This window comes from Capra hircus, chromosome 15 (assembly GCF_001704415.2).
Source record: "Capra hircus breed San Clemente chromosome 15, ASM170441v1, whole genome shotgun sequence".
NCBI classification, from domain to species: domain Eukaryota; kingdom Metazoa; phylum Chordata; class Mammalia; order Artiodactyla; family Bovidae; genus Capra; species Capra hircus.
In genome coordinates this window covers 26,409,511-26,429,385 of record NC_030822.1, presented here as the reverse complement: position 1 = coordinate 26,429,385, position 19,875 = coordinate 26,409,511, and the positions used below count along the sequence as shown (strand labels likewise).

The 19,875-nt window shown below is 53.2% G+C and overlaps 2 protein-coding genes across 2 annotated transcripts in view; both read left to right on the top strand.

Moving 5' to 3' along the window:
• The window catches only part of CAPN5 (calpain 5), a 56,525-nt gene extending 48,687 nt beyond the window's left edge, over window positions 1–7,838 (top strand). The window contains exons 9-13 of the mRNA XM_018059308.1: window positions 623–745; window positions 1,897–2,093; window positions 3,209–3,324; window positions 3,826–3,962; window positions 5,244–7,838. Coding sequence (XP_017914797.1) covers window positions 623–745; window positions 1,897–2,093; window positions 3,209–3,324; window positions 3,826–3,962; window positions 5,244–5,426 — 756 coding nt within the window. The 3' untranslated portion in view covers window positions 5,427–7,838. The remainder of the gene's footprint in view (window positions 1–622; window positions 746–1,896; window positions 2,094–3,208; window positions 3,325–3,825; window positions 3,963–5,243) is intronic.
• MYO7A (myosin VIIA) overlaps window positions 9,818–19,875 on the top strand; it is a 104,379-nt gene continuing 94,321 nt past the window's right edge. Inside the window, exons 1-2 of the mRNA XM_018059307.1 lie at window positions 9,818–10,050; window positions 12,085–12,148. Coding sequence (XP_017914796.1) covers window positions 12,131–12,148 — 18 coding nt within the window. The 5' untranslated portion in view covers window positions 9,818–10,050; window positions 12,085–12,130. The remainder of the gene's footprint in view (window positions 10,051–12,084; window positions 12,149–19,875) is intronic.

Sequence of the window (19,875 nt, the reverse complement as noted above, 5' to 3'; positions counted from 1 at the left end):
TGTGGGGCCCCCGCCAAAGTCCTGCCGTGGCCTCCTGTGTGACTCTGGGTACATCCTTTTTGCTCCGTGGATCTCAGCACATCTGTTTGTACAGTGGGGTTGGATGGGCATGTCTGGGTGGTCCTGTCACCCCCAGCCTCATGATCTGACCTGCATATGGTCAAGATGAGGAAACAGGCCCGGAGGACTAATGAGTGTCCTGACAAGAGCTATAGGGACATTTTATTTAGAGGCTGAGCTCAGGCTCAGATCCCTTGTTTCCACACACAGCGCTGCTCCTTCTGGGGGAACTCAGCCAGGCTGACTCCCCACAGGGACCCTCCTCTGCAGCCCCCCTGGTCATGACCCTGGAACCCACCTAGTCCTCACTCCTGGTGTGCCTTCGTTGAGCACCAACTGCTCAATGAAGTCTTAAAGTCTTGAAGCTGAGCATCCATCATTTCCCCAAGTCCTCCCACCCCACATGCAGGGTTGGGCATTGTCAGCCCATCTCACAGATGAGGGACTGAGGCTCAGAGAGGTGATGTGACTCGCCCAAGCACACACAGCTTCTGGAGCCAGCTAGCCCGTCTTCTTGGGTAAGGTCTCACTACACGTCCTTCTTTCTCTGCCCCACCCACAGTACATCTTTGATGTCAAAAAGCCAGAAGATGAAGTGCTGATTTGCATCCAGCAGCGGCCAAAACAGTCCACCCGCCGGGATGGCAAGGGTGAGAATCTGGCCATTGGCTTCGACATCTACAAGGTGAGGCCACTGCACCCCTGCTCTGGGCGAGGAGAGTCTGAGCTACCTGGGCCTAGGGGGGAACTTTCTGGAACACTTTGGCCTCTGACCTCACCGTGTCACCCTGGACACGTTGGCTGATGCCCTGGGTATGCTGTGACACGGGTCCTGTCTCAGTCCCCACAGATGCCCAGCCTGCCTTGCATTGGCCCCATGGGAACTTGCAGCCTGACTTCTTCCTGCCCCAGAACCACAGGCTGTCTGGACAGGAAAGGGGAAGATTGCTGGCAGTTGGGGCTAGGCTCTGGGAGGCCCCACATTGCTCCTTCCCTCAGGGCTCTGGTCCCTCTGAGTCGGAGGCCTTGCTGGGCACTGGGAGGAGGCATCCTGGGCAGAGCCAGGTAGGGTTCCCACCGACCGCTCCCTGGCCCGGGCCCTGAGACCTTCCACATGTTGTGATGCCCCATGTGTGATGACACTCAGCATAGATGGACAGTGTGGGCCTGCCAGACACCAAGAACCCAGTGAAACTATGTGTACCTGCTAAATCCATGGCCTGAGTTGAGGCCCTGGCCTTTGGTATGCTGGGTCGTATTATGACATGTCAGTGTGTTGGGACACTCCCTGTGTGCTAATATTGTGACTTTGATGTGGCATGACCTTTGCTGATGTGACTGTAGCTTATCATGGTGCTTATTCCAGGAATGAAATGGTCTAGCATATCCTATAAGCTGGTGATGTCATTTCTGGACACATGCTGTGACCTAGACAGACAGTGCTACTTGGTTCTGTTATGATGCCAGAAACCCCATGGACATTGTCACCAGGGGGATTCCCATTGCCACTGCCTCCCACCCCAACAGCTTCATGAGATATAATTCACAGACCACATGATTCACTCATTTAAAGTGTATTCATAGAGTTGGGCGCCATCACCACAATCAACTTTAAGACACTTTCATCACCTGCAAAAAAAACCTCAGGCCCTTTAGTCGACATTACCCAGTGTTATCCACCTGGCCCCCCCACCGGCCCCCCAGCCCTAGGCAGAGGCTGGTCTACTTCTGACTGTAGATTTGCCTATTCTGGTCATCGAGGAGGGCGGAGATGAGAGATGCAGGGTGGGATGAGAGGGGGGCTCTTTGAGACCCAGTGCTTCCGCCCCCCGGCAGGTGGAGGAGAACCGCCAGTACCGTATGCACAGCCTGCAGCACCGGGCCGCCAGCTCCATCTACATCAACTCCCGCAGCGTCTTCCTGCGCACGGAGCAGCCCGAGGGCCGCTACGTCATCATCCCCACCACCTTCGAGCCAGGCCACACTGGCGAGTTCCTGCTCCGAGTCTTCACTGACGTGCCCTCCAACTGCCGGTGCGTGGGGGCCAGCCGGGGGCCAGGGTTGGCCAGGCCCAGGGCCACTCCAGGCTGACCCACCATATGCAGCCCAGACATGTTCAGTGTCGTCCCAAGGCAGGCGTGAAGCCTGGGCCTCCAGCCTCCCTGGGCTGACATCAGCACCCATCTCTTTTGCCTTTCTCTCCTCCCTATCCCAGCCTCTCTCATCCACGTGAAGGAACAGCTGCTCACGTGTGCACAGCTCTTCACAGTTTACAAAGAAGCTTTCACTCATGTTGTTTGCTTTTCCTGAACCCTGGGTGGGAGGTCTGACCCCTCCATTTTACAGATCAGAATGGGGGATTGAGGTTGGGGGTGGGTTTCTAAGGTCATGCAGCTAGTGGAAGAGTCCTACTAGGTAGACCCTGAAGCCACCCCCAAGCTTGCCTCGGTGCATCCCTGTGTGTCCCCGCACTGCCCTCCCACCTAGTAGGCAGCCCAGAGTCCCACATCCCAGACTGGGGAGGCAGCCTGTGGAATGAGTGGACCTCGGTCCGGCCAGTCTGTGCTGTGTGGGCAAGCCCTTTTCCCCAGTGAGCCTGAGTAAGTAAATGTTAGTCACTCAGTTGTGTCTGACTCTGTGAGACCCTATGCACTGTAGCCTGCCAGGCTTCTCTGTCCATGGGATTTTTCCAGGCAAGAATATTTTTAGGGTGTGTAGTCATTCCTTTCTCCAGGAGATCTTCCCAGTCGAGGGGTCGAATCCCAATCTCCTGTATTTGCAGCCAGATTATTTACCATCTGATTCACCAGGGAAGCCCAGTGAGCCTGATGCTTCCTAGTGTGTAAAATGGGCCTAATAGTTACCTAGCTCTCAGGGCTTTGTGAGGATTAGAAACAATACCTGCTCCATCCCAGCGGAGTGCTTGGCACTCCGTAACGCATAGCACACTGCTCTTCCCTGGGGGAGGAGGGGATACCCCGGGGTCAGGATGCAGCCGCAGGAAGCTGACGGGGTTGGTTTGTGAGTCCAGCATTGCGTGGACTCAGCACGGCTCCTGCCCTTGCCTCGCCCTCTTGAATCCCCTGACTTTCTGCCTTCCTGGTTCCTCTCCATCACCTCCCACCTCTCCTCCTCTGCTCCGCACCAGGGAGCTGCGCCTGGACGAGCCTCCCCGCACCTGCTGGAGCTCCCTGTGTGGCTATCCCCAGCAGGTGACCCAGGTACACGTCTTGGGGGCCGCAGGTCTCAAAGACTCCCCGACAGGTGAGCTTGCAGAAAGCCCCCAGCCCTTGTTCCCCAGCCACAGACAGCCTCCATAGCTCTCCTGCTCTTACTGAATGAGAAAGCTTTCCTGACATCCACTTTGGGCCCAGCCTTGGGATGAAGCTGGGCACATTGAGCGGAGCAGGCTCTGCCACCTGCCCGTGGGCAGTCTCCAGTGTGCGGGGCAATCAGATGTAGGATCAGGCAGCTGGGAGGGAGGGTTCAGGGAAGGCTTCCTAGAGGAAGTGGCCTTTCTACAGGTCGTGGAGATGTTAAGGTATGAAACCTGGTGCTCTGGGAAGGGGGAACAGCCTTGGTAAAGGTATGGAGGCCAGAGATAACCAGTGTACCCCTTCTTATCTCTGGAAGTTAGGGAGTTGGCCAGGCTCTGGTCTCCCTTCTCCTGAAAACATGAGCCCAGGCTTCTGATTCCAGAGTTCTGTCTCATCCGGGCCCTGCCCCAGCCCCTACCCTCACCCCATTGCCCACTCCCTCTTATAGGGGCTAACTCTTACGTGATCATCAAGTGTGAGGGGGACAAAGTCCGCTCGGCCGTGCAGAAGGGCACCTCGACACCCGAGTATGATGTGAAAGGCGTCTTCTACCGCAAGAAGCCAAGCCAGCCCATCACTGTGCAGGTGAGCCGTCCTGTCTGGCGTCCCTCCTGGGCTCCTGGCCTCATGTTTCCCCGCTCAGAATGGCTGAGCTCAGTGTGGCAGGGACCACAGGGACCCAGAAACGCTGGGTTCTTGTTCCTGCTCTGTGCCTGACCTGGTGTGGCCTTGAGAATTCTCCTGCCTGTCCCTCCTGGAGCCCTGGAGTCCCCTCCGTGGGCTGGGTGAATGGGGTGGATAAGCTGGAGTGATTGTGGGACACAGCAGGGTCAGTCTCCCAGCCACAGACAGTGGTCATCTCTGCCCACCTTGCCCCAAAGCCTTGGGAGTTGTTCCTTAAATTCCCCAGGTGGCAGATGGAGGGGGTGGCTGTTGCCTGAGAGCAGAGGATCAGAAAGCCAGCGTCCTGGGGCTTCCTGGCGGTCCAGTGGTAAAGAATCCGCTTGCCAAAGCAGGAGACAGGTTCAGTCTCTGGTCCAGGAAGATCCCACATGCTGCGGAGCAACTAAGCCTGTGTGCCGCAACTGCTGAGCCTGTGCTCTAGAGCCTGGGGGCTGAGACTTGTGGAAACCTGAGCACCCTAGAGCCTGTGTTCCACAACAAGAGAAGGCACTGCAAAGAGAAGCCTGCACGGCATAACTAGAGAGTAGTCCCCGCTCGCTGCAGCTAGAGAAAAACCCGTGCAGCAATGAAGACCCAGCACAACCAAAAATAAGTAAATGACAAGATTAAAAAAGAAAAAAAGAAAGCCAGGGTTCTGGACGTGTGGTTCCTTACCCTCTCAGGCCAAGGTGGCCATGATTCTGAGCTCATTGACAGGAAGCCCTGTCCCCAAGACCCAGGCCAGCATATCTCTGGGTGAGAAACCGGCTGTACACAAATGCCTGGGGACCCTGGGGAAGCTACTGCAGTGGGTCCCACTGGATCTAATCACAGACCCATAAATGTTGGGGTTGAAAGGACCCGTAGGGGCCACTGATCCAACCCTCATACTGAAGATGGGGAAACCAGAGCAGGGGATGTATCATTTGTCCAAGGTCACCCAAGGTCAACAGCAGAGCTAATAGTGACAGAGTTTATACATGGAAGGGAGCTTTGATGGATGGGAGGAAGCCAGAGGCTCCGGAAGGGGCGCAGCCTTGCCCAGGGTCCCTGGTGAGGCAGAGGCGGTGCAGGCCTCCTTTTCCTTGGCCCATCTTGCGCTGCAGGAAGGAGACTCAAGGCTCTGCTGCTGTTGCTGCACCCGCACAGACCCATACTCCTCTCCTCAGCGATGACCCTGCACCATCCTCTGTCTCTTTCCAGATCTGGAACCACCGAGTCTTGAAAGACGAGTTCCTGGGCCAGGTGCACCTGAAAGCCAACGCAGACGACCTCCAGGCCCTGCACACCCTCCACCTCCGGGACCGCAACAGCCGGCAGCCCAGCGACCTGCCGGGCACCGTTGCTGTGCGCGTGCTCAGCAGTGCCTCCCTCACGGCCGTCTGATACCCGAAAACCTACCTGCACCTGCAGCTCTCATCACCTTCTGCATGTCCCCAACCTGGCCAGCGACTAGCCTGGGAGCAGGACACCGGGGTCCTTTTCCCACCTTTGCACTGACCTGCTGTGTGACCTTGGGAGGTCTCTGCCCCGCTCTGGGCCTTAGTGTCCCAAGGACCCCAAAGCATTCCCTTCTCATGGAGGAGTCTTCTTGCCTGAGATTTAAAATAGCCCCCCCCTACCCCAACTGCCACCATGGCTAAGGGACTCTGTCCATTGAAAACCTTTTTCCAAGGCCCTGCTGTCCGCCAACGGAGTGCCAAGATGTCACTTGTTTACACACGAACTGCCACATCCCCACAGGCCCACCCTTGTCCCACGTGTCCCCAGGGCCTGCCCCTGTGTCCCAGACTTGCTGTCTCTGTCACCTTCTAGCCACCATGAAAGGCTGCTTGGCTCTTGGGTTCCTGCTCAGGCTGGAATTGGAGAAGTGTGCAGGTGACATCTGTCCGATCTCCAGTTCTACCCACGCCTCTGCCTGTCATTCATTCATTCAAAGGGGATTTGCCAAATGAGTAAACAGCGTCCGTGTGGCCCCGGATGGAGCCAGGCCCTCCCCACAGCCCCGCGAGGCCTGGCGGCGTCCTGGGCCTGTCTGCCCGCTCTCAGGTCCTCTCGGAGGCAGATGCCTGGAGGGGCTGCCGTCACCTTCTCCTAGGTTTCGTCTCCTTCCCAGCCTCTGGCTTAGGGTCCCTGGAGAGGCGGTGGCGGTGGTGTCGAGGAAGGGTGTCCTGCCCCCACTGCCCTGATGTGGGAAGGAGTGTGTCTGGTGTAGTGGGCCAGCAGGTGGAGGGGGGCATGGGGCACATGCTCCCAGGGCACACACTGCTGCAAGACCTGGGCTTTTCCTCGGGGCAGAGGCTCTGGGGTGGTGGTCTCCATCCTGCAGGGCTCAGGTCACCCATCACGCTTGGCAGGAGATGGTAAATCCACTTCCTGACCAGAGGCACCTCCGCCAACATTCCCCCCAAAAACGCGGCTGAGGAGCCATAACCCTCTTGCTGCCTGGACCAAAATGCTCCTTTTAGTCCTCAGTGTTTTATATTCTTTCCGTTTTAACTCTCAATTTTAACCAGGGGTTTTTAAAGGAAAACTGAAAGCCTGAACCCTTTTTTCTTCTTAAACTCCACTTCCTGTGATCCTCTGATTTTATTTTGATCTGCTTAGGGAGGGACGTGGGCGAGGTCATACCTTCTCAGAGGAGGTCTGGAGGTGGATGAAGATAGGGGTTTGTACTGGGATGTTTTGCCAACCGGCGTCAGCTGTGTTCTTAGAGTGTTAGGGCTGTGGCCAGTTTTGGGTCTCTTCTGTGTCCTTCTTGGGCTCCAGACCAGGTGATATAAATGAAAAAGTCCAGTTGATTCAAGATGGGGAGTTCCTGTGGCCTTGCTGGGAATTCCTTCAGGGAAACCTGACTTTTTGGCTCCAGATCTGGCTCTTTGGTGCAGTGTCCTGGCTGGATCTGTTGGATCCCTGACTTTGCCTCCTTACTCCGGCCCACTGCCCCTGTGTCCTGGTCCTGGGACATGGGAGGGGCCAGGAACTGAAGGACAAGGAGAACAAGAGGATTCCTTTTCCTGAACCTGAGCCTAGGGTGAGGACTTTGTGTGTGACCAGGAGCAAGTTGCTTAAACCTCCTGTGCCTCGATTTCCCCCTTCTGCAAAGTGGGGCCAATACTCATTTGTCAGCACTCTTCCTAACAAGTGCTGAATAAGGGCAAAACAGTACCCTTTCTCTGTGTATCTCTGTATGCGTATGCACTATACACGGTCATGTAATCGCCACTTCTCAATGTCTACTGGAAAGGAAGATTCGAGAGTCGGATAGAGAGGCGAGGGCCAGACAAGCCAGCCTGGGAATTCCGGGGCCCACACGTGGGTCTTTGCTCAGCCACGTGCACCTGGGCTACGGGGGAACCCAGGGCCACCTGGGTGATCTGCATGGACTTCTGCCTGGGGGCTGGGCACTGTCCCCTGCCCCCTTCTCAAACAACTGGCTCAGCAGTCCTGCCCTTGCTCCCCACCCTTCTGGGTGGGCCAGGCTGGCTCCTGGCTGTGTGATGATCTGGGTCCCAGAAGGTCCTGGGGCCTGGGTATGTGAAGATGGAGGTCTTTCAGGCTGGGGCTGGAGGCTGGGTGGGGAGAGCAGCTGCTCTGCTTGCTTGGTGCACCCTGCAGCTCCCGGGGGCCTCAAGTCCACATTTGAAGATGGGTGGGGCCCCTGCTCTGTGCCACCCTGACTTGGGTGCCACCTGGGTGACTTCTGTGCCACCCTGACTCACCCCTCAGGGCCGAGCTCAGGGTCAGGTGAGTGGAGACCTGTTCTGTTCTCAGAATAAATGTTACCACGATTCCAGAGAGGCCTGCCTGTGTCTTTGTCCCTGGAATGACAGTGAAGAGGACGTTGCCTGGGCCTGGGGGACTGTCCTCTGGGCTGAGAGTCGCATGAGGTAGTTGGAGCTGAGGCTGGGCCCTGCTCTCCCTCCCTCCCCAGGGGGGACTTGGGGTTGCTGTCATAGGAATCACTCAGTTGTCCCTTCACCTGGCCTTCTTCCACGTCTGTCTTGGGCACTGGGGGTGCAGGGAGACAGCCACAGTGCCTGCTGTGGGGCAGCCTACAGACTGAGGAGGGGCACAGAATGAGTGGTGAGGTGGTGTGGGAGCCTGCTGGGGGCAGTTGCGTGAAGGAGGCCAAAAAGATGGGCTTGTGGGGGCACAGATGGGGGGTGGACCAGAGTGGAGGCTGTTGGGGGGAAGATGCTGGCAGCTCAAGCCAGAAAGCCAGGGCTGGCAGTGAGGAGAAACCGGGTACGTTATGGAGATAGAATGGACAGAGCTTTGTGACTGGGTTGAGGGAGGGGAACAAGAGAGAAATAACTGAATTAAGACCAATATTTCCCCCTAAGATGGAGAGAAGGACATGGTGAATGAGGTGCCCACCTTAGCTTAGTGCCTGGACCCTGGTGGGTTCTGAGGTGTAGCTACACAGCGTCTGGAGAGACACATGCCCGACCCCTCATCCCCTTCCTTACTGCTTCCCTCCATCCCTGCACTTTGCCTGGAGCACCATTTCCTCTCCAGGACTCAATTTCCCATCGGTGTGAGGCTGACACCCATTGCCCGCCCACTCTGGGACGCTTGGCAAGAGATGATTAGGGGGGTGCTACGTACCAAGAGGAACCTCCCCAGACGGCAGGTGGGAGTCCAGCAGCGGGGATCGGGTCCGGGAGCAACTCCTATCATGGGCTCCTGGTCAAACACACTCCTGCAGCCAGGGGTCTTCGGGGGTCAGGGTCGGCAGGTTGAGGGGGCCCAGCCCCCACAGAGGCTGGGTTCCAGTGTTGCCACCCACTTGCTCCAGGCACAGGCTGGATGCTCAACCCTGCTCTCCAGGGGGCGCCATTGGGCCACTGGTTCCCCCCTCCACACCGGGTGCCCTACACCATCCTGTGGATGGCAGCCAGGTGGCGCCTTCCCTCAGGCACATCCCAGTTACAGAGAATTCAAAAGAGCGCCTCCCTCCATCCCGGCCAAAGCTGCCCTGGAGAGGCCTGCTTGTCTGGGGTGGTTGCCAGGGTCGCTGCAGGCTAAGGGCCCTGAAGTGCAAGGGCCAGGTCCCAGCAGGGAGTCCTGGGTGTCACTGTCTTCCCTGACGCTAATAGCGAACACTATTCTTCCTTTTTCACTCTCCTCCCCTACTGTAAAATCACATTTTCCACTTCAATTTGCCTGAGTCGCACAGTCAGCTGGTTTGAGAAAGTTTCCTGGATGGTGAGTGACCACAGGCACCCCCGTCCCTACCCCCCAAGAACAAGCTGTGGGTCAGTGGTGAAGTGATGAGCTTCAGGGGGACAGCTCTGAGGGGAGCCCTCGGGAAGTGGCCTGAGGCAATCAATGGCAGTGTGTTGGGGGCAGGGAGGGAAGGGCCAGGAGGCAGGGCTCGCTACCTCCCTCCCTGCTTGCTGGTCCTTTGCTCTCACAGCCATTTTGCAGAGAAGGAACCAGGCGTAGCAGGGAGCAGGCAAGGGCCCCGACCCGGCAAATCAGTGACCAAGTCAGGATCAGAACGAGGTTTCCTGAGAGCAGGTGGTGGTGTTACTGCAAGTGATAGGAGGCAGTTGAGGTTGAGGTGAGGGGCCCCGGGCCTGGCCCCACACTGGTCAGCCACACAGCTGAGAAAGGCCTCGGTGACCCTGCCTCCCAGCGGGGTGGCTGGTCCTCCCTGCCAGGGCCCTGGGCGGCACAGCCCGCCTCCCAGGCTGATGTCACGACACCCAGACCTTCGAGGGCCCTCCGACTCCGCCTCCCGGGGGAAGGCTCCAGAGTGGGAAGGAGAGGGCAGCCGGGCTGGCCAGAGAGCTGTCCTGGGCGGGAGAGAAAGGGAGAGGCTGGGAGAGAGAGAGAGAGTCATGCTGTGAAAAACCCAGAGCGATCCCAGAGCAAGGCCCAGAGTGAGGCCGAAGAGGAGGGGGCGCGTGTCTGCAGGCTGGCCCAGGCCCCCCGCCCCAGCCTCCTGAGCCCTCCTTACAGGGGGCAGCTGCAGTGCGGGTGCCGGGCAGCTGGAAGCCAGGTAAGGATGGGCTGCTCACTCTCCTGGGCACTGGGAGAAAGGTTTGCTCAATTTCAGGGGGAGTCAGGGGCTCGGGCCACCTGGAGCTACTGCCCCCACTTGCTCCTGGTCTGGGCCCCCTGCCATCTCTCTGACAAGAGCTGGGACGGGAAGGGAGGCTGGGAATGACATGCAGGGGGTGGGGGGAAGGAGTGGCAGAGAGAGTCCTCTGCCCCTGACTCTTTGTCTCTTTAGGCCTCTCTCAGCCACTATCTCTTTCTCTCTCTCCTTGGGTAAGTCACTTAGTCTGTGCCTTAAATTTCCCATCTGTGAAATGGGAAATGAAGCCGCAGCAGGCAGGGTTGTTATGGGGACCAGGTAGAATTGAGCACCAGGTATGGACAGGTAAGGGCTTCCCAGGTGGTTCTAATTATAAAGAGCTTGCTTGCCAGTACCAGAGACATAAGAGATGCGGGTTTGATCCCTGGGTCAGGAAGATCCCTGGAGGCGGGCATGGCAACCCACTCCAGTATTCTTGCTCCTCCATGGACATGTACAATCAGTTCTCTGTTCCCTGTTGTCAAATAAAAAGCAATTAGGGAGGGGGGTTCAGGATGGGGAACACGTGTACACCCGTGGCGGATTCATGTTGATGTGTGGCAAAACCAATACAGTATTGTAATTAGCCTCCAATTAAAACAAATTTCTATTTTAAAAAAAGCAATTAACTTGAACAGGGATTAGTTTTTATTTTTAGGAAAAAAAAGTCTATTTTGTAGCTTTTTCCTTACATGTGGCCCTTAAATTCTACCCTCTTTCAACAACCCCTTTCCACCCCCTTAAAGCCATGAAGGCCCAGCACCACAGCTGGGCAGTCCTTGTTGAATTCTCTTCCCAGCCAAGCACCCAGGCCGAGTGCAGTCTCCAGAAAGACAGTGTGCCTGCTGTATTCCTGGAGCCCCAGGGCAGGGGTCAGGGCTCAGGTGTCAGGCAATGTCATGGGCAGGGGATCAAATGCCCCAGTGCCTCTGAATGGACCTTATGAAAAATTGATGCTCATCAACTCGTCTTGGGAGGCAGGCAGGGAACCAGAGGGGCCTCATGCCAGAGCCTATGGGCTGGGGTTGACACTGATCACCACAGGTTCAGCCCCACAAGTTCTTCCTGAGCTGGCCATGGATCTGGCCCTGGGCTGTATGAGGTAACAGCTGAGCCCCACACCCTGCCCTGGATCACTCCCCTACTTTGGAAGCAGAGGTGGGTTAGACCCTGACCAGACAGCAAATGCATTTAGTCAGGGCTGTACAGAGGGAAACATCAGAGCTCTTGGCAGCCTGGGGATGGTCAGGAAAGGTTTCCTGGAGGAGGTGCCATGAAACCTAGGTAGAAATTTGAGTTCCAGGCAGAGGGGCCAGAGTATGCAAAGGCCGAGAGGTATGAAAAGGGCTGGCATATTTCAGGAAGAGTGAGTGCTGAGGATGGCCTAAGGGCAAGGGTAGGGCAGGAAGAAAGCAGAGAGGCAAGCTTGAGAGGCACAGTCTGGGCCTTAAATGCCAAATGGAAGAGAGATTAGGCTCACTATCCTAAAGGCAGGGGCTGTCATGAGCAGGTCATGCCCAGTCTGACCTTCCTCTTGGGCCAGTCACCTGCACTCCTGGGGCAGCCCTGAGCTGGGTGGTTAGAGACCAAGTCTTAGTCCTGAATTTGCCCTGCCCTGCTGTGTGACCTTTGGCAAGTCTTGGTCCTCCTCTGGGCCCCTTTGCGCATATGTCTGGGTGAACAGGGCTGCACTTGCTACTTCTCAGGAGCCCTTTGGGAATCTTTGAATAACAGCAGTGAGAGAACAGCTCAGCTGCTCTGGGCAGTGGAGCTGGTGACGGTGGCAGAGGCTCAGGTCACACAGGCTGGGCTGTGGCCAGAGGGAGAGAAGCCAGGGAGAGTTCCCCAGAGGGAGGAGGGGCTGGGGCTTTGGGAAGAGCCCAGATGACCCCAGGCAGGCCCAGTGCTTCCATGGCTGGCCTGCTCAGAGGCTTGCTCTGGTCTCTTCCCCTGCAGAATCGTGTCTGACCAGGTGGGCAGCAGGAGCATTTGACCAAGGACAATGGTGATTCTTCAACAGGTGAGTGCTTCCCCCCACCCCACGGGCCTTCATCCTTCTATGCCAGGAACAGCCCTAGAAAAACTCCTATCTATGCTTCAAAACCCAGGTGTGAAACTTCTCCTAACTCTCTCAGGCCCAGTCTAGAACTTCTCCCTCTGAGACGTCTGCTGGGGCCTCCCTTTTTCATTGCACTCACCGCACTGGTCAGAAATTATTTATATATATCCCCAAATCCCTGGGTATTCCAGGCAGTGGAACAGCATGAGTAAAGCCCAAATGTAGGGAAACTCTTGGGGAAAGAGAAGAGGAGGTTGGCAAGTCTCCTGAAGCCAGACCCGGAAGGGCCTTGAGCCTGCCTGGGGAGCAGTGAGGCGGGGGTGACATGGCTGGTGCTGCAGCCCCTGGGTAACATGGGGAAGAAGCAGAGGTGCTGCCCCTAGCTGAGTCCTCCAGCCCCTCTTCTTTCCCAGGGTCACAGTGGCCTCTGACCTTCAGCCCTTCCCCGTGACCAGTCTGAGGATCTAATGAGCTCCTGGTCTCCAGAGCCAGGAATGTGGGCCTTGAGCCAGGTTGGCCTGGCACCAGGCCCCCGGGCTGGGGGGGGTGTGCCCTTGGGGGCTTGGCCAGTGGCCTCATGTCCTCCAGGACCATCTGGGACCAATGGGCAGCCTCATCCGGCAGCTGAGTGTTTGAGTGTGAGTATGTGGATTTGTGTGTGAGAAGGTAGGATTGGGAGAGACAGACTTCTGTCCTGGGGCTGGAGGAGACCCCCTCTAGAGCCCCTGGGCCTGAGAATCTGTTCAAAGGACTGTCAGAGATGGCCAAGACCACCGAAAGAAGGGAAGGTCACTATCACTGAGTGTTGGCTGGGTGCCAGGAACTGAGCTGCAGATGGAGATGGGTGAATGGGGACATTTGCAGACTCCAGAGGAAAGGCTTGGGTCACCCATAGCCCCCAAGGGCGTTTTCCCTCAGGAGATCTCTGTCTCGCTGGCCACCCTCCCCCAACCTGCCCCCAAACCCTGGCTCACCTCACCTGGACCTGGCTCTGCCCACCCCTCACACAGAAAGCACATTCCTGTTACTTCTCTGGTCCTGAGTGAGGTCCCAGCTCTGGGAGACAGCCAGCACATAGCCTTGAGCTCATCTTCGGCTTTTCTATTGATAAGTCAGTGGACTTTGAGTGCGTCCTTCAGCCTTCCTGAGCCTCAGTTTCCTTATCTGTCAAAACAAGGATAAAAACCTCCTTTGCCAGCCTGGCTGCTGAGAAAATGGAATGCCCCGAGGGGTTCAGTCAAAGTGCTTCTTCTTTCACCTGCCTCCCAGGTCCCCCTCCCTCCTCCTGCCACCCCTTGCCCGTCTGGAGCACTTGTCTCCTATCTCCTGGCTGACTTCTAAGGCCTCACTGTGACCACTGCCTTTGGGACCCTGCCCTGTCCTGCCCACATTAGAGTCTGGTCACATTCCACCTTCTTCTCCTACCTTACTGGGGCCTCCTGGTGAGCCCAGAAATGGGGGACAGCCTTCATCCTGCCCTGCACTGCCTCTCAGCCCTGGTACCAACCCTCTCAAAGATGGAGCTCTGTGCTGAATGAGTGAATGATTGTGGTTACACCCTCATTTGGTTTGAAGGGCTAGGGCTTAATGATAGGTAGGCCTCAAAGGGATATTTAATGAAATATGATAACATTAGACAATGCTTGCTCAGTGATGGACTCAGCTCAGAAAAGATTGACTGCCACGATGACTACTACTAAAATCATATTAATAGCGTTCCTGTGTATGAGGGTTTTCCATTCTTTTCTCTCTTTCACTTTATTTGGGATAAATTTTTGAGACCACAGAGACTATGATGATTCTTGACCCATATGTAGAGTGTCCCATCCCAGCCTTTGTGTAGAGCCCCCATGAGTACCAGGCACCGAAAACATCTTCATAAAGATGTGTTAAGAATCCAAATCTCTTCATTCAGGAAAAAGTTTTATTCATTTGCTAAGGATTCTAATTCTTTAAGTAGCATCCACGTTGGACCTTCTATATGCTGGGTACTCTCCAGTCTCGATTTCATTTTATTGTCATAAGGCAGTGACATAAGGATCTTTGTGCCAATATCACAGGTGAAGAAATTGAAGCCCAGACAGAGTAACTTAGACACGAGCTGGGGCAGGTCCAGATAGGATGGGGAGCCACGCTGGTGAGGGGGGCAGCACGCAGCAAGTGGGCTGCTGTGCAGGGTACAGGGGTGTGGCACAAGGAGCGGGCACAGGGCTCAGGGGAGGAGCTGAGACTTCCCCTGCTGGGTGGAGTGATATTTGTTGAGCATGAGCTCCTTCTTAGGGACCCTGTGGTAGTCTGAGCAGACCCATCATGCTGATGGCTTTGGGAGTGGTGGCGGTGGTGGGCGGGGGGAGTGTCTGGAGGTTCCTAGTGTGCCAGGAGCCACTTCCTCCAGCCACAGTCTCACTCACTCACCCAGCAAAGTGGCACTCAGCCCCTTCTCTATACCAGGCTGGGCACAAAGGATGCAGAGATAAACTGACTGCTCTCTGTCCTGGAGGAGTTTCCAGACTAAAGGGGGAGACAGCTCTGAAACACAGCAAGGGTGCCTTGTAAGCAGAACTGTGACAGCAGGAGTCCTGGGGGAGGCGGGGGTAGAGTGGGGTGGAAGGGATCTTGGGGATGGGGAGGCTTTTGTGATACGGGGTGGGTGAGGGGTGGTGGCATCAGGGAAGGCTTTGAGGCATTGTGGTAGCCCCTCACATACAGATGGGAGACTGTGGTCTCAGGGAGAGGAAATTGCCCCAGGCTGCAAGGCTAGCTAGTGCTTGTGAGAACCCAGAGATCCATGGTACATGTAACCTGCTTCTTTGAGGACCTCGGGGAAGGCTGCTCTGCTTAAGTAAGATATAATTTCTGGCTTGATGGTGAGGCCAGTGGAGGGACTAGATGTACTTTGCCCAGATTCATAGATCAGAGTGAAGTTTGAAGATAAATTTGTGGACTGTTGGTAACAGTTGGATTAAGTCTTTTATTAAAATATAATGTTTTTCTTTGTTGTAACAGTTTCTGATTTAAAGTCCATCTTGTCAGATATTAGTATAGCCACCCCAGCTCTTTTTTGGTTACTATTTGCTTGGATATATTTTTCTATCCTTTTGCTTTCAACCTATTTGTGTCTTTGGATCAAAAGTGAGTCTCTTATAGATATGATAGCGTATCGTTGGATTATGTTTTATTTTTTTAGCCTATTATGCCAACTGCTACCTTTTAATTACAGAGTTAAATTCATTTCCATTTAGACTTACTTCTGTCATTTTGCTATTTTTCTATATGTCATATCTTCCCCCCAACTCCTATATGATGACTTAAAATTTTTTATTTTATTTTTTATTGAAGTATAGTTGACTTACAATATTGCGTTAGTTTCAGGTGCACAGAAGTGCTTCAGTTACACATAGATACAGACATACACATGTATTTTTTCAGGTTCTTTTCCCTTATAAGTTATTATAAAGTATTGAATACAATTCCCTGGGCTATACAGTAGGTCCTTGTTGGGTTATCTGTTTTATATATAGTAGTACATATCTACTATATCTAATCTCAAGCTCCTATTTTGTGTTTGATTTTTTCCCCTACTCTACTGTTTTGGTTCCCTTCTCATTCATTTCTCCTTGTGTCTCTAGCAGTTACTCTGGAGTTTACAGATTTTTTTTCTACTGGGGTTTATAATTAACACCTTACATTTAATAACAAGCTAGTGGGGGTTAACACCAAAGTAACTTCAGTAGTATATAAAAGCTCTGCTCCTATACAGTTTCAGCCCTCTCTCTTTATAGTGTTACTGTCAGAAATTACGTCTTTATACGCTATGAGCCCATTAACATAGATTTGTTATTTTATGCATTTGTCTTTTAAATCACATAGGAAAAAAGCAGAGTTACAAAACAAAAATAACAATAAGGCAGGCCTTTATATTTACCTTTGTAGTTACCTTACTGGATTCTTTATTTCTTTGTATGGCTTGAGTTGCTGTCTCGTGCCATTTAATTTTAGTCTGAACGATTACTTTTGGCATTTCTTATAGAGCAGGTTTACTAGCTATAAACTCCCTCAATTTTTGTTTATCTGGGAATGTCTTAGTTTCTCTTTCACTTTCTAAACAATGATTTATTTATTCAGCTTGGCTGTGCTGGGTCTTCACTGCAGCGTGAGGGCTTTCTCTAGCTGCGGCAGTGGGGGGCCACTCCTCGCTGTGCTACCTGAACTCGTTGCGGGGGCTTCTCTTGCGGCAGAGCACGGGTTCCAGGCTCTTGGGCTTCAGTAGTTGCAGCCCAGGAGCTCTGTAGTTGCGTCTCTAAGGCTCTGGAGTGCAGGCTCAGAACTGTGGCTCGTGGGCTTAGTTGTTCCGCAGCATGTGGAATCATCCCGGACCGGGGACTGGACCAGTGTCCCCTGCAGTGGCAGGTGCATTCTTATCCCCTGTAGCACCAGGGAAGTTCAAGTTCTCTTTCACTTTCGAAGGATATTTTTGCTGCACACAGAACTGTTGTTTGAAATGTGTGTTTTTTTTTTTTTTTTCCTTTTTGCACTTTAAGTATATCATCCAACTGTCTTCTGGTCTCCACGGTTTCTGATGAGAAATTAGCAGCTAATCATATTGAAGATCCTTTGTATATGACGAGTCATTTCTCTCTCATTGTTTTTAAGATGCTCTTTTTGTCCTTGTCTTTTGACAGTTTGATTACAGTGTGTCTCAGTGAGGATTTTTTTGAGTTTATACTACCTGGAATTTATTGACCTTTATAGATGTGTAGATTTTCGTATCTTTCATCGAGTTTGGGGAGTTTGGGGTCATTATATCCTCAAATATTCTTTCTGCCTCTCTCTCCTGTCCTTCTGGGATTCCCATTGTGCATATGTTGATCCACTTGATGGTATCTTGTAGGTTTCTTAGTCTCTCCTCAATTTTTCTTAATCCTTTTTTATTTTTCTGCTGCTCAGACGGGATAATCTCCAAGTATCTTCAGGTTTGCTGATTTTTCTTTTTCCCTTTTCAAATCTGCTGATGACATCTCTACTGAATTTTTCATATTAGTTACTTTTGAACTCCAGAATTCTATTTGATCCCTTTTTATAATTCCTGTTTCTTTACTGATATTCTCTACTTGGTGAGATGTTGTTCTGGTTTCCTTCAGTCCTTTGTGCATATTTAAAACTGTTGATTAAAGTCTTTGTCTATTAAGTCCAATGTCTGGGCTTCCTCAGGGAAAATTTCTATCAACTTCTTTTTTTTCCCCTGTGAATGGGCCATATTTTATTATTTCTTTGCAACTCTCATTTTTTTGTTGTTGTTGAAAACTGGACATTTTGAGTATTACAATGTGATAATTCTGGAAGTCAGATTCTCTGTCTCCTCAGGGTTTGCTGTTGCTGTTTGTTTGTGAACTGTTATTTTGTTTAATGACTTTTCTGAACTATTTTTATGATGACTACATTCTCTATTGTGTGTGGTCACTGAAGTCTCTAAACCACCAGAAGCCAAAAAAAACCAAAACAGGAAAATCTTGATCTTTACAGCTGGGCTGCGCGTGTGTGTTTGGGTGTGACTTTAACACCCTGTCAGGTCATTTACAACTCGGCCTTAGCCTTTATTCCCTGTCTGCATGGAGCCTGGAGTCAATCAGAGGTGAGAGCTTATGGTCATCTCATGCTTTCTCTGAACATTTGTCCAATCCTGGGTGTGTACGTGGTCTTCTAAACTCCCCAGTATATGTTTTTCAAAGCCCTTTTTCTCTGGAGCATCTCATTCTGTCTTTCTTCCTGGCGTTTTGAGCTTTTTTTTTTTGGAGCTATTGTTTGCTCCAATTGGTTTTTTTTCCCCCCTAGAACGCAGTGGATAGTTCATTTGCCTTGCGATGTTTTTGACCCCTGCCGCACCCCTGCCCTCCATAGCTACTTCTCCACCCTGGGGGTGTTCCTACTTGGGGAATAAAGATAAGCTTTTAGCACTGTTCCTTCAGGGAGTCCCCAGACAGTTTAAAACCACCATAATTCTTTGATGTGAAGGTCTGTTCTGCTCCCTCTGACCCCAATAACCCCCAGCAGGGATACAGGCTGCCATCCTCAAGGTGGAGGTGGGAGAAGGATGAGTCGGTTGAAGTACCACAAAGTTCTCCTGCTGGGTTTCAGTCACCTTTCTCTTCCTCAAGTGTTCCAGTGGTGACTGTCAACTTGGGCATATTTTCTAGAGTTCTAGTAAAGTTGACTGACAATTTTTGCTGGTTTTTGGTGTTTCTGAAGAGTTCTTGGCAGAGTTCTCTACTCTTTGCTGACATCGCTCGCTGATGACAATTGGCATAAGTATTTCCTGAAAGGTTTTTTCTTTTTTTGTTCTAGCTTGCTATGCATCTTTGGTTAGTTCCCTTTTACCGCTTCTGAACCAAAGTCTCCCCATATTTAAAATTGGGGGGAGGGGGGTCAGAACTGGACCATACGGTGGTATGGTGGAGGTGAAAGCAGCACTGTGGGTATGTGTGAGGTGGAAAAGGAGTAAAGACAAGAAGGTAGGGAAGGGTGGGGACCAGGGGGCACGTGGCTAAGTGGAGCCTTGGTGGCTGGGGTGGGGTTGGAAGAGGGAGGTGGAGGTGAAGCATTCCTGGTGGAGCACTCCACACTCCTGGGAGGCCCCGTCCTGTGTGGCCAGGCAGCCAGAGACAAGGCTCGGGGAGCCAGGAACCCTGGCTCTGGGAGGGAAGCTGGTGTGACACCAGAGAGGCCCCAGCGGCGTGAGACCTGCCTCCCAGGCCTGGAGTGCATGCAACTTGCAGGGAAGGGGCCTCCTCCCAGGCTTCAGCTCAGGAGCGGCCTGGGTACTCCGGGGTCAAGCAGCGGGTCCAGGTCAGGAGGGCCAGCCTCTCAGTCCTCTACTGGCTCTCTTTCAGGGGGCCTCTCTCCATCAACCAGACCTATTTTACCATCTCTTCCTTCTTACCTCTGCTTCTCTGTGCTTTGCTGTCCCCTCTTCGGGAACACTCTTCCCCTTCATGTCTGCCTGAAAAATCACAACACCACCACAACATGACTTGCTTAGTTAATAATAACTAATACTCATACAGCATTTGCTCTAACAGGCACTGAGTTACACAGCCTGTTTAATTCTCGCAAGCACCTCCTGAGGTATTGTTAAACTGTCATTGAACTAATGAGAAAACAAAGGCGCAGAAAGGTTGAGGACCTTTGCCCAAGGTCCTACAGCATTTGAATGACCTTGCCAGCATTAAACTGGTGTTGGTTCTAGAGTCCAGCCTCTTGGTAGCCATGCTATCCTGTCTCTCCAGGGTTAAACTGTCCCTTATCTGGTGGTGCCATCCTTACCTGCATCTGGGTCTGTCCATCCCCAAGGCTGGAAGCTTTGAGGATGGTATCCCCTAAGCCTTAGTCTGAGCCTGTGAAGGTTGGTTAAATGGACAGATGGAAGGATAGAAGTCCATTCCCCAGCCCTCCCTTTGTGTCTTAGGGTCTGCTTCCTGTTTCCATGAACTCCCCTGAGTGGGCGGGTAGGGAAGGTTAGGTGTGCTTGTTCTGGGCTTAAGTTGGGGAAGGACCCCAGAGAGCAGGGTCCCTGAGGGGGCCCAGGAAGTAGCTGGGAATCACTGCAGTCAGTCAGCCATGTGCTGGATGGCAGAGCGCTGGGTCTTCAAGGCTGGAAAGGAGGTGGGGGTAGAAGGAAGGTCAGGTTCGGA